Genomic DNA, 12,291 nt, shown 5'->3' on the forward strand with positions numbered 1-12,291 from the left:
ACCCTCCGTTCCCCCCCACCCCCTGTATACACACACCCTCCTCCGTCCCCCCCCCCCATCCCCTGTATACACACACCCTCCTCCGTCCCCCATCCCCTGTATACACACCACCCTCCTCCGTTCCCCCCCCCATCCCCTGTATACACACACCCTCCTCCGTTCCCCCCCCCCCCCATCCCCTGTATACACGCACCCTCCTCCCCCCCCCCCATCCCCTGTATACACACACCCTCCTCCGTTCCCCCCCCCCATCCCCTGTATACACACACCCTCCTCCGTCCCCCCCATCCCCTGTATACACGTACCCTCCTCCGTTCCCCCCATCCCCTGTATACACACACACACATACCCTCCGTTTCCCCCCATCCCCTGTATACACACATACCCCCCATTCCCCTATATACACATACCCTCCATCCCCTATATACACATATACCCTCCATTCTTCCCATGTTCTATATACACACATACCCTCCATTCCCCCTATATGAATATTTTGCATTCATTCTATATATCATCTGTCACTTTGTTAAAACTTTATTTTCTGACAATAATGTGTACTTTGCACGTTTTTGTTGCTTTTTCCACTTATTGAACAGTCAGCCTCCGATTCTCCCTTTTTGACTTCCATACATAGTGACCTCGGTCAGTCCCGCAGTCATGTGACATAGTCAGTTAGTGACCGCAGTCATGTGACATAGTCAGTTAGTGACCTCAGTCAGGTGACATTGTCAGTTAGTGACCTCGGTCAGTCCCGCAGTCATGTGACATTGAGTTTGTGAAAGAATTTGATCATACAGTGTAATGAGTGATAATGTCTTGGAGTGTTCAGTGTTTTATCTTTATAAGACATTCAGCACTCTGGAAGCTCTGAGTAAATGGATGTGCCTTTGTGCAATGCAGGATAAATGCCTTTTCATGTAATTAATGTTTAATATACGTAAATGTCAAAGCTTAACTTTAGCTTTCCTTTGTAGTCTTGCCCAGTTGTATAGACTCCTCTCCATTACTCTCCTTTGCTTACTCTAAATTCACTGCATCCTGTGCAGTTTTCACAGTGTGCATTTAAAGCTGATGCAAGTCAGATAGATCCTGCCTACTTTATCTGCAGGACATCCAACATCATTTAAGACTTCCAACCCCAGACTTACTGTCCCTGGCCTGTCCCTTTTCATTCATTGGATGCCAGTTCTTGGAAGCATATTGGCTCAGTATTGCACATGGGTATATCTAGGACTTTTTGCATATAGATGCTGTCTGCCTTTGATTACCCCTCCTCCAGGCCCATACACCCATATATTGAGATATCTGCATATCTCCTTCCAAGCGCCAGCCTACTGAGTACATCAGGGTTATGTGGAGTGCCAAGCCAGGGTGATGTGATGTTTTCTGGAAGCTACAGTGCCTTGAAAAAGTATTCATACCCTTTGAAGTTTTTCACATTTATATTTAATTATTAATAATAATTTATGTGATAGACCAACACAAAGTGTCACATAATGGTAACGTGGAAGGAAAATTATAAATGGTTTTCAACAAATATGAAAAAAGTGTGGGGGGCATTTGTTTTCAGCCCCCCCCCCCCCCCCCCCCGAGTCAATACTTTTGTAGAACCTCCTTTCACTGCAATTGCATTTCTTTTTGTGGATCTCTACCAGCTTTGTCCATCTAGAAAGTGACATTTTTGCCCATTCTTCTTTGAAAAATAGCCCAAGCTCTGTCAGATTGGATGGAGAGTGTCTGTGGACAGCAAATTTCAAGTCTTGCCACAGATTCTCAATTGGATTTAGGTCTGGACTTTGACTGGGCCATTCTAACACATGAATATGCTTTGATCTAAACCATTCCATTGTAGCTCTGGCTGTATATTTAGGGTCGTTGTCCTGCTGGAAGGTGAACCTCCTCCCCACTCTCAAGTCTTTTGCAGACTCTAACAGGTTTTCTTCTAAGATTTCCATGTATTTGGCTCCATCCATCTTCCCATCAACTCTGACCAGCTTCCCTGTCCCTGCTGAAGAAAAGCATCCCCACAACATGATACTGCCACCACCATGTTTCACGGTGGGGATGGTGTGTTCAGAGTGATGTGTAGTGTCGGTTTTCCCCAACACATAGTGTTTTGCTTTTAGGCCAAAAAGTTCAATTTTGGTCGCATCTGACCAGAGCACCTTCTTCCACATGTTTGCTGTGTCCTCCACATGGCTTCTTGCAAACGTGGCTTCTTATGGCTTTCTTTCAACAATGTCTTTCTTCTTGTCACTCTTCCATAAAGGCCAGATTTGTGGAGGGCACAACTAATAGTTGTCCTGAGCTCCCACCTGAGCTGTGGATCTCTGCAGCTCCTCCAGAGTTACCATGGGCCTCTTAGCTGCTTCTCAGATGCTCTTCTTGCCCGGCCTGTCAGTTTAGGTGGACGGCCATGTCTTGGTAGGTTTGCAGTTGTGTCATACTCTTTCCATTTCCTTGAGAAGTTTAAATCTTGGGAATTTTTTTTTTATTTATTTTTTATATCCTGACCCTGCTTTAACTTTTCCACAACTTTATCCCTGACCTGTCTGGTGAGTTCCTTGGCATTCATGATGCTGTTTGTTCACTAAGGTTCTCCAACAAACCTGAAGGCTTCACAGAACAGCTGTATTTATACTGAGATTACTTTACACACAGGTGGACTCTATTTACTAATTAGGTGACTACTGAAGGCAATTGGTTCCACTAGATCAGTGATGGCGAACCTTGGCACCCCTGATGTTTTGGAACTACATTTCCCATGATGCTCAAGGACTCTGCAGTGTGGTTGAGCATCATGGAAAATGTAGTTCCAAAACATCTGGAGTGCCAAGGTTCGCCATCACTGCACTAGATTTTAGTTAGGGGTATCAGAGTAAAGGGGGCTGAATACAAATGCACGCCACACTTTTCAGATATTTATTTGTAAACAATTTGGAAAACCATTTATCATTTTCCTTCCACTTCACAATTATGTGTTACTTTGTGTTCATCTATTACATAAAATCCCAATGTATTACAATTACGTTTTTGGTTGTAACATGAAAAATGTGTTAATTTCAATGGTTATGAATACCTTTTCAAGGCACTGTATGTAGCGTACTCTGCTGTCCCCTCCTCCCCAGCCAGGATCTGCCTGCATTGCATAGAGGATCTGAGAGAACATTTATAGGGGGGGATTTAATAAAACTGGAGCACTCCGAATCTGGCGAAGCTGTGCATGATAGCCAGTCAGATTCTAACTTTTGGCTTGTTCGGTTAAAGAGGAAGTAAACCCTGATGGGTTTACTTCCTCTCTGATTCTCTGCACAGGTAAAGCATAATGGACTACTATGCATCGCATAGTAGTCCATTATGTGTCACTTACCTGACACAGGAGCCAGCGAAGTCCCCGCTGCCCCCTGTAGTCCAGAGCATCCATCTTCTCAGTGGGTCTCGCTGCTCCGCCGCTGTCATTCGACGAAGCCGCGATGACGTCAGACCCGCGCATGCGCACAGGAATTGCTACTCGCGGCATATTGCCGTTGACAGCGGCCGCCCAGTGCGCCTGCGCGCCGTAGACAGCGGTGCCTGTGTTTTTGTAAATATCTCCTAAACCGTGTAGGTTTAGGAAATATTTCTTGGACCTACAGGTGAGCCTTAATCTAGGCTTACCTGTAGGTCAAAGTGGTTTGTAAGGGTTTACAGCCACTTTAAGCTTTGACTTTAACCACTTGGGACCCGCGCTATTGCAAAATGACGGCAATAGCGCGGACCCACATTTTCGGGACTACGTCTATTGACGTAGTCCCGGTTACGAGCGGCCTGCGCGCCCCCTGAGGGGCGCGCGCGGCGCGCTCTGTGATCGGCGAGTCCGTGAGACTCGCCTGATCACCGATCCGTGTAAGGGGTCGATCCCGACCCCTTATCACGTGATCAGCTGTCAGCCAATGACAGCTGATCATGTGATAAAACGGAGCCGGTAATCGGCTAGTATTCCTCCTCGCGCTGACAGCGCGAGGAGAAAAAAAAAAAGCCGATCGCCGGCGGCCGTGTTCGGGACATCAGTCCCGATCACGGCCAGCAATTTAAAAGGACACCTGCCCCCTGCCAGTGCCCACCTGCCACCCGCAGTGCCATCCTGAATAAAGTAAGTGCCCCCCTGTCAGTGCCACCCAGCAGTGCCCATAGTGCCCACAGTGCCACCCAGCAGTGCCCACAGTGCCACCCACAGTGCCACCCACAGTGCCACCCAAAATCTGCCTCAGGTGCTGCACCCCAGTGCCGCCCATCAGTGCCCAGCAGTGCCGCCCATCAGTGCCCAGCAGTGCCGCCCATTAGTGCCCAGCAGTGCCACCTATCAGAGCCACCTATCAGTGCCACCTATCAGTGCCCATCAGTCCCATCTATCTGTGGTACCTATCAGTGCCCATCCGTGCCACCCATCCGTGCCACTTATCCGTGCCACCCATCCGTGCCATCTTATCTGTGCCCATCTGTGCCCATCAGTGCCGCCTTATCTGTGCCCATCGGTGCCGCCTTATCTGTGCCTATTAGTGCCGCCTTAACTATGCCTATCAGTGCCCACCAGTGCAGCCCATCAGTGCCCACCAATGCAGCCCATCAGTGCCCACCAATGCAGCCCATCAGTGCCCACCAATGCAGCCCATCAGTGCCCACCAATGCAGCCTATCAGTGCCGCCTAATCAGCGCACTTCAATGAAGGAGAAAAATGACCCGTTTGCAAAATTTTATAACAAACTATTAAAACATGATTTTTTTTTTTTTTTTTTTTTGCATCTTTTTTTGTTTGTTTAGCAAAAAATAAAACTCCGAGCTGTAACTAAATACCACCAAAAGAAAGCTCTATTTGTAGGAAAAAAATGATAAAAATTTCATTTGGGTACAGTGTTGTATGACCGCGCAATTGTCACTCAAAGTGCATCAGCGCTGAAAGCTGAAAATTGGTCTGGGACTGAGGGGGGTTTAAGTGCCCAGTAAGCAAGTGGTTAAAACCTGGAAGCTGATCACCTCATGTTGCTACAGAAAAGAATTTTCGTGGCTGGCAATTTTCTTTTCTTGTACATGTCCATTTCTTTTTCGATTACATTTCTCGCACAATTTTCCCATCATAGATTAGAAAATAGTTATGTTTTTCAAAAAATTTCCAACATGTCCGATTACTCAAATTCAATGGCCGCATGAAAATCAGCTGTTGCTGCAGCCCACTAATAGTGCGAAATACGAACGAAAATTCTTAGATACGATTTTTGAAAGAAGATTCTTTCGAAAATCGACCCATGTATGGCCTGTCTAAGAGCAGTTTATTGTTGGAGTTTGCATAGCCCTTTACCGCTTTCTGACCAGCTGCCATCATTATACTGCGGCAGGTTGTCATGAACCGTCATAGCTGTTCGTCGGCTTGCGGGATTGGAATTTGCCCGCTGCACTGAGGGGGGGCCAATGCTCGTGGCCGAACACTGATCGCTGTATAAATGCCAATAGTCCCAGAAATGTGTCCACTATAATGTTGCAGTCCCGATTAAAAATCGCAGATCGCCGCCATTACTAGTAAAAAATAATAATAAAAATGCTATAAATCTATCCCCTATTTTGTAGACGCTATAACTTTTGCGCAAACCAATCAATATTTTTCCCCAAAAATATGCAGAAGAATACATATCGTCCTAAACTGAGAAAAAATTAGTTTAAAAAAAAAAAAGGTATATTTATTATAGCAAAAAGTAGAAAAATATTTGTGTTTTTTTTTTTTTTTTTTTTTTGCGCAAAAAATTAAAACCGCAAATACCACCAAGGCCCCTTTCACAGGGGACGGATCCGTAATGATCCGCCCCGTGATGATCCGCTTGCTCAAAGGGGATCGCTCCGTTTATCCCCGCTGAGCCAGCGGAAGACAGGTCCATCTCCACTCACTGTGCAGAGACGGACCTGTCAGATCTCCGCTCTCCTCTGTGGTTAATCGGATGAAAAGGGACCACCTCTTTGTTTTTCATCTGATATGCCAGATGGATGGAAAGTAGGGTCTCCATCCGTCTGGATTCAGTGGATCGGATGGTCACCGATGTCATCCGTCGCTCCCTAGACCTCCATGGAGCGTCTGTTCAGATCCACCTAAAAAATGGACAGGTGGACCTGAATGGTCCTTATGTGTGAAAGGGCCCTAAATCTGCTTTCTAATGCTGGTCCCGGTATGGTACAAAGCATCTCAGGTTCTGGTACTGCCTTACTGAATGACCCCGTTGGTTTCAGCAGCCATGATGGCGTGGCCCGCTTACCTCGCACCTAACGTCACCTTTTTTCTTTTCTCTTTCAGCATTTATTGTTTGATTTCCACTCTTGTTTGGGGCAAAGACGAGGTGATTTCATGTTGAGCGGAGAGAGACATTTGGAACATATTTACTCATTAAAGGAAGAGACACGGACAGGTTGATCATGTCGGACTCTAATAAAGAATTGGTGGATCTGGTTTGGGGGGAGAAGAATGGTAAAGGCCTGGTGGATTCTATATTCAGCCGCTGGACACAAGGTAAGCATGGCGTCTGCCGCGCCAGGTACCGTGTAGGTCACACAGCTCTTGGGTTGCTTAGGGCTCCTGTACTGTTGGTCTACAACCAGTCGGAGGCAATTACATCACAAGCTCTGGAAGATAAATGATGTATATCGGTAACTATGATGTGCACCAAAAGAGCTTTGTAGCATTTTGAGAGTTTAACATTTTTTTGTACTTTTGCACCCCTTAAAAGGGTTATAAAGACTTGTGTTTTTTCACCTTCATGCATGAAGGTGAAAAAACACCTGTCCGTTACCAGCACCCCGTTTCACTTACCTGAGCCCTGGAACTTGACCCACAGGGAAGCTCTGCCTCTCTGTAGCTGGCTGCTGTAACAAGAGGTACTTGTTTTTATGGTGATGTATAAGGATGAGCTCAGGCTTGTTCGCATACTCCACGTGCAGAGCCCGCCAGGAAGTCGACGCAGTGCTACGCTAATCACAGGCAGTGAGACATTGCCAGATCTCTGCAGCCACGCTTCGGGACAATGTCTCACTGCCTGTGATTAGCGTAGCGCTGCGCTGACTTCCTGGCGGGCTCTGCACGTGGAATATGCCAACATGCCTGAGCTCATCCCTAGGGATGTATACCTGGAAAGTAGAATGTTTGTGCCTCATGGGTTCATAAAAATACCGGGATTGGCTCTAAATGCCCCAATGTGCACGTGGCCTTATTTTGTATGAAAACGCAATCCTATTACTGCTTCTCTTGTTTCATTCTGCTGTATAAAATGTTCTTGCCGGTCTGTTGAAATTCCTTTTTTATTTCCTGGACAGGGTTTGTGTTCAGTGACTTGGAGCCTACAGCCCTGGAGCAGTTTGAAGGAGGCCCGTGTGCTGTGATCGCACCTGTACAGGTAGAACCCAACCATGTGTAGAATATCAGGGAAGTTTGGGAATGAAAAAAAACAAACGTGCAAGCTCACCTAGGAGGATGCAGCATCGCTCCGATACTGCATCTGTCCCCTACCACATTTAAGACTGAGAACTGAGCGATCAACAACTGCTGATCGCTCAGGTCTAGGTCTTCAGTGAGCACAGCTGGTAACTGTTCTGCCCCTCCAGTACCTACTGGAGCGCCAGGCTGTGTAGGGGGTGGGAGCGGATGGTTCAGATTCTCAGTGGGCTACTGAGAGGCTGAGACAGTTGCAGGTTCAATCATCTGGGTTTATCCTGACGTTAAAGATGGGATCTCTCCAGAGTCTGTGCTAATTCAGTGACTACAGCAGGCTTTAGCCCACTGTCGGCTGAAAAAGAGTCACTGGAGTGCAAAACTAAGTACGCTGGTTTGATTCGCAGGACTAGTAAGGCCAATAGAGCTTTTGGCCCTATCTCTCCTATAACCACTTGAGCTACGGAAGGTTTTACCCCCTTCATGACTAGGCTGTTTTGTGCTACTTTAACTGGCAATTGCGCGATCATGCAACAATTTACACAAATTAAATTTTATATCATCACACAGACAGCTTTCTTTTAGTGGTATTTTATTACTACTGGGTTTTTTATTTTTGTTTATATAAATGAAAAAAGACCGACAATTTTGAAAAAAAAACAATATTTTTTAATTTCTGCTATAAAACATATTGCATATAAAAAAAAATCAAATCTCAATACATTTTGGCCAATATGTATTCTGCTACATGTTGGTAAAAAAAAAAAATAGTTTTTTTTTTTTTTTTTTAATGCTTGTAATGGCAGCGATCAGCAACTTACCGGGACTGCGATAGTGCAGCGGACAATCCTACACTGACGCTTGGGGGAATTGACTAACTGACATCACCAGTGACAAAATTAGTGATCAATGCTAATAATATGCACTGTCACTGTGCAGGAAGAGGTTAATCAAGGAGTTAAATGTGTGCCTAACCAGTGTTTGTGCTGCTTTTCTTGGGATCTAATTGTTCTCTGCTTTGTAGGGAATGAATAAATAACGGGATACCCCATCACTGACCACAGCTTGGTGGTGTTTACTTTCGCAGAGCTGTGTTGGGGGAAGCTCAGAGCCGATCACTGGGTGCCAGAGGTCAATCATTGGGCAGAATCCGGTGATTGGCCTGTGCTGTGACGAATCACTGCACCAGCTGGCACGCCCTATGCCTGAGTGTGCAGATCACGTACTAGGTATGTGATCCAGCACAGGCAGGCCGCTTTGCCACCGTACATTCTCGTGATGCGGTTAAGTAATCACAATATTTCTTCCATCATACAAAGCAGGAGCAAAAATGACAGAAATGAGGGCACATCACTAGGGTGCATTCTTTTTTCATCTGTTTTTCAGTCCTTCTGTTAAAGTAAACCTTTACGGAGAAAACACGGGGGATACCACTGTGTGCCATTGCCTTTGAAAATTCTGGCTACCTGGCTCTTATTATAAATAGGCTTTCTATAGTTCTTGAATCGCAGACCTGAAACATGCATGCAGATCTGGGGTCATGGCTTTCCTCTGCCATCTTTGGAATGTTATGAGTTTGGGATTTAGATGGTATGTAAGACATAGACAAGCTAGGTAGTGAGCATTTTCAGAAGTTTGGCATTGACAACTTCTTTATTATAAGTATAGGTTTAAACCTGAAGTTTAGTGAAACTTTTATTTTTAAACAACACCAGGAACCGTAATCAAGAGTGTCCCGTGTGCTGGTGCTGCTTTGTTCAGTTGAAATCCCAAGTCCTCTGCCTCTGAATAGATCCTTAGCGGTGGTGCTCTGATGCTTTCATGGGTTTAGTAAGGTTGTTTGCCCTGTGACCGGCACTTATGTCAGGTGCCGACTATGCCCGCCCTTTCTCCCCCCTCCTCCATTCATACAATCTGTACTATCTGTTCCTACATTGAAAAAATCTCTGTGATTGGAAGGGGTGGACCATCTCGTCCTCCATTCTTGGAGTGCTTTGCATTGTGGGAACTGATAGTATGACATCTTTTGAATGGAGCACGGGGCATAGTCGGCACTTGGCAACTACCTGCCACAGGTGCAGCCACTCATATTAACCCCTGCAGCACTGGAAGATCACTGGGGGTATCCAGGGTCAAAGGACTTTGGATTTCAACCAAACACAGCAGCCACCAGCACATGGGACACAGTTCATTCATGTTAAATACCATCCCTAGCGTTGATTAAAACATTTTTTTTTTACCAAGCTTCTGCTTTAACTGCTTGCAGACCGCCCACTGTACAGTTACTGCAGCAGGGCAGCCGCTCTGTGCCAGGCTCTGCCCTCCGGCGCCTGCTGATTACACAGTACAGAAGCAGAAAAGCAGCCTATGTAAACAAGGCAGACTGCTGTTCTGTCAGAGGGGGAGGTATTGATCCTGTGTTTCTGCAAAGCAGGAACACGGTTCTTTGTCTTCCCCTAGTCAAAGCACCTCTCCCACAGTGAGTAGGCACAACCTAGGCGTACATTAAAACCTTTGATCACCCCTGATGTTAACTCCTTCCCAGCCAGTGTCATTAGTACAGTGACAGTGCATATTTTTTAGCACTGATCACTGTATTAGTGTCACTGGTTCCCAGTGTCAGGTGTCCGTTTTGTCCACTGCAATATTGCAGTCCCACTATAAGTCACTGATCACAGCCGTTGCTAGTAAAAAAAAAATTCAGTTAAATAAAAATATCCCATTGTTTGTAGACTCTAACTTTTGTGAAAATCAATCGATATACACTTATTGGGATTTTTTTTTTTTTTTTACCAAAAATATGTAGCAGAATACTATAATTGTCTTTTTTTTTTTTTTTATGTTTATAGTACAATATATAAAAAGGTGGAGGCGATCAAATACCACCAAAAGAGAGCTCTATTTGTGGGGGGGGGGGGGGGGAGGGACAGAAATTTTATTTGGGTACAGCGTCACACGACCACGCAATTGTTAATGGAATGCAGCGTCATATTGCAGAAAGTGGCCTGGTCAGGAAGGGTGATAAATCTTCTGAAGCTGAAGTGGTTAAAGGATAAGTTCACCTTTCGTAATATGTTAAACCCACTACCTGTCAGTTTTTCACTTGTTGACAGTGCTAGGTACATGGAAAACGACAAGGTCCGGCAGTCTTTGCACTCTGAGCGCTATGGTAGTTCTTTTTGATTCTTCCTGCCAGGTTGTATCGGATTCCTCGTAGGAGGTTTGAGAAAACCCATACACTGACAAGTCTGCAGGAGTCCTGCATGTCATCAGTGATCTGCTGGTGGCTAGTGCAATGCTTTACAGGCTCCTGGAACAAAAAAATAATAAATGCACATTTTTTTTACTTGCAAAAAAGTGATTTTTTTTTTAAAGTGAACTTATCCTTTAAAGCGGAGTTCCACCCAAAATTGGAACTTCCACTGATGTCACATTGGTGTCACATTTGGCAGCTTTCAGGGGAGGGGGGGGGGAAATACCTGTTTAAGGCTGGGTTCACACTGCTGCGGGGGGAGATCCGGATGTGATTCGCACTGCAGTGCAAATCACATCCGATCTCCGTAGCGATGCGAGTTCAGCCATACAGATAGTATGGCTGAATTCGCATCGCTCCCGCAGCAAACTCGCACGGGACCCTTTTTTTGGTCCGCAGCAGAATCGGATCGCATGGGTGTTCACACCATGCGATCCGATTCCTGTGCGAGTGTGCAGATCGCACTGCGATATGCGGACGGATCTGGGGGTGTCATTAACATTTCATTGACACTCCCAGCCGTTCGCATAGGGCAGTGTGAACTGCCGGCGGGAGGCATGCGATGCAGGAAAACACCGCGGATTCGCGGCGTTCCCGCATCGCTGTGGTGTGAACCCGGCCTAATACAGATATTTGCTCCCACTTTCGGGCATAGATCACTGCAGGTTCCGCTGCGCTCTACCTTACTGATATCGCTACTTGGAGATTATATTTCAAAGTTCATTGTCTGCGGATTTGATCTTGTATTGTGTTACTGTTATTATTTGATGGTATCAGACCCGTTTTTGTAAAGGTGTATCAATACTCATTTTGTTATCGATTTTTCTTTTTGCAATTGTTTTTATACACTTTTTTTTTTTTCGAAAAAAATAAATTTCACTATTTTTAGACTATCTCTAGTTTATCTATCCATATGCCTCTAAAAGTCCAAATAGGAAAAAAAAGTCATCTCTCTCCGCTGCGATCTACGCTATGTTGGCCCCTCCTCTGTCCACCCCGCTGTCTTCTGGGAGGCACACAGGTCCCAGAAGACAGCAGGGACCAGTCGGGACACGGAGCACGACTCGCGCATGCCCTGTAGGGAACCAGGCTGTGAAGCCGCAAGGCTTCACTTCCTGATCGCCTTACCGAAGATGGTTCCGTCTCCATCCGAGACCCGAGGGACAGATGGGCTTCAGGTGAGGACATGGCGGGGCACCCTGGACTGGTAAGTGTCCATATTTTAAAAGTCAGCAGCTGCAGTATTTGTAGCTGCTGACTTTAAGAAAAAAAAAAATTTTGCTTTAAGCATTGCTTGCAGTGTCATTCAGTTTTCAGTCCTGCTCTCTTGTTTCTGTCATTTCAATTGAGGTTTCAGCAACCAGTAACTTACCTGCACAAGTAGACATAGTAAAACGGTATAACCGCATGAGATGTCATTCACACGGGCAGCTGAGGATGCTGCTGTCGTGATGCTTGGTTTTGCAGAAAAAATGAAACAAACTTTTTTTTTTGATATTCTGACAATTCTGTACCCTCGGTGTACTTTTTTGTGTGCTGTGATTTCATGGTTCACTTTTTTTTTGTTCATAAGGGGTCAAGATAGCAAAAA

The 12,291-nt window shown here is 45.6% G+C and overlaps 1 protein-coding gene across 1 annotated transcript in view; it reads left to right on the forward strand.

Moving 5' to 3' along the window:
• Positions 1 to 12,291, forward strand: part of MINDY3 (MINDY lysine 48 deubiquitinase 3) — a 197,166-nt gene that overhangs the window by 1,883 nt on the left and 182,992 nt on the right. Inside the window, exons 2-3 of the mRNA XM_077490847.1 lie at positions 6,320 to 6,532; positions 7,333 to 7,412. Coding sequence (XP_077346973.1) covers positions 6,439 to 6,532; positions 7,333 to 7,412 — 174 coding nt within the window. The 5' untranslated portion in view covers positions 6,320 to 6,438. The remainder of the gene's footprint in view (positions 1 to 6,319; positions 6,533 to 7,332; positions 7,413 to 12,291) is intronic.

Source organism: Lithobates pipiens, unplaced genomic scaffold (genome assembly GCF_037356315.1).
Source record: "Lithobates pipiens isolate NorthernLeopardFrog02 unplaced genomic scaffold, aLitPip1_a1.2 Scaffold_19, whole genome shotgun sequence".
Classification (NCBI taxonomy): domain Eukaryota; kingdom Metazoa; phylum Chordata; class Amphibia; order Anura; family Ranidae; genus Lithobates; species Lithobates pipiens.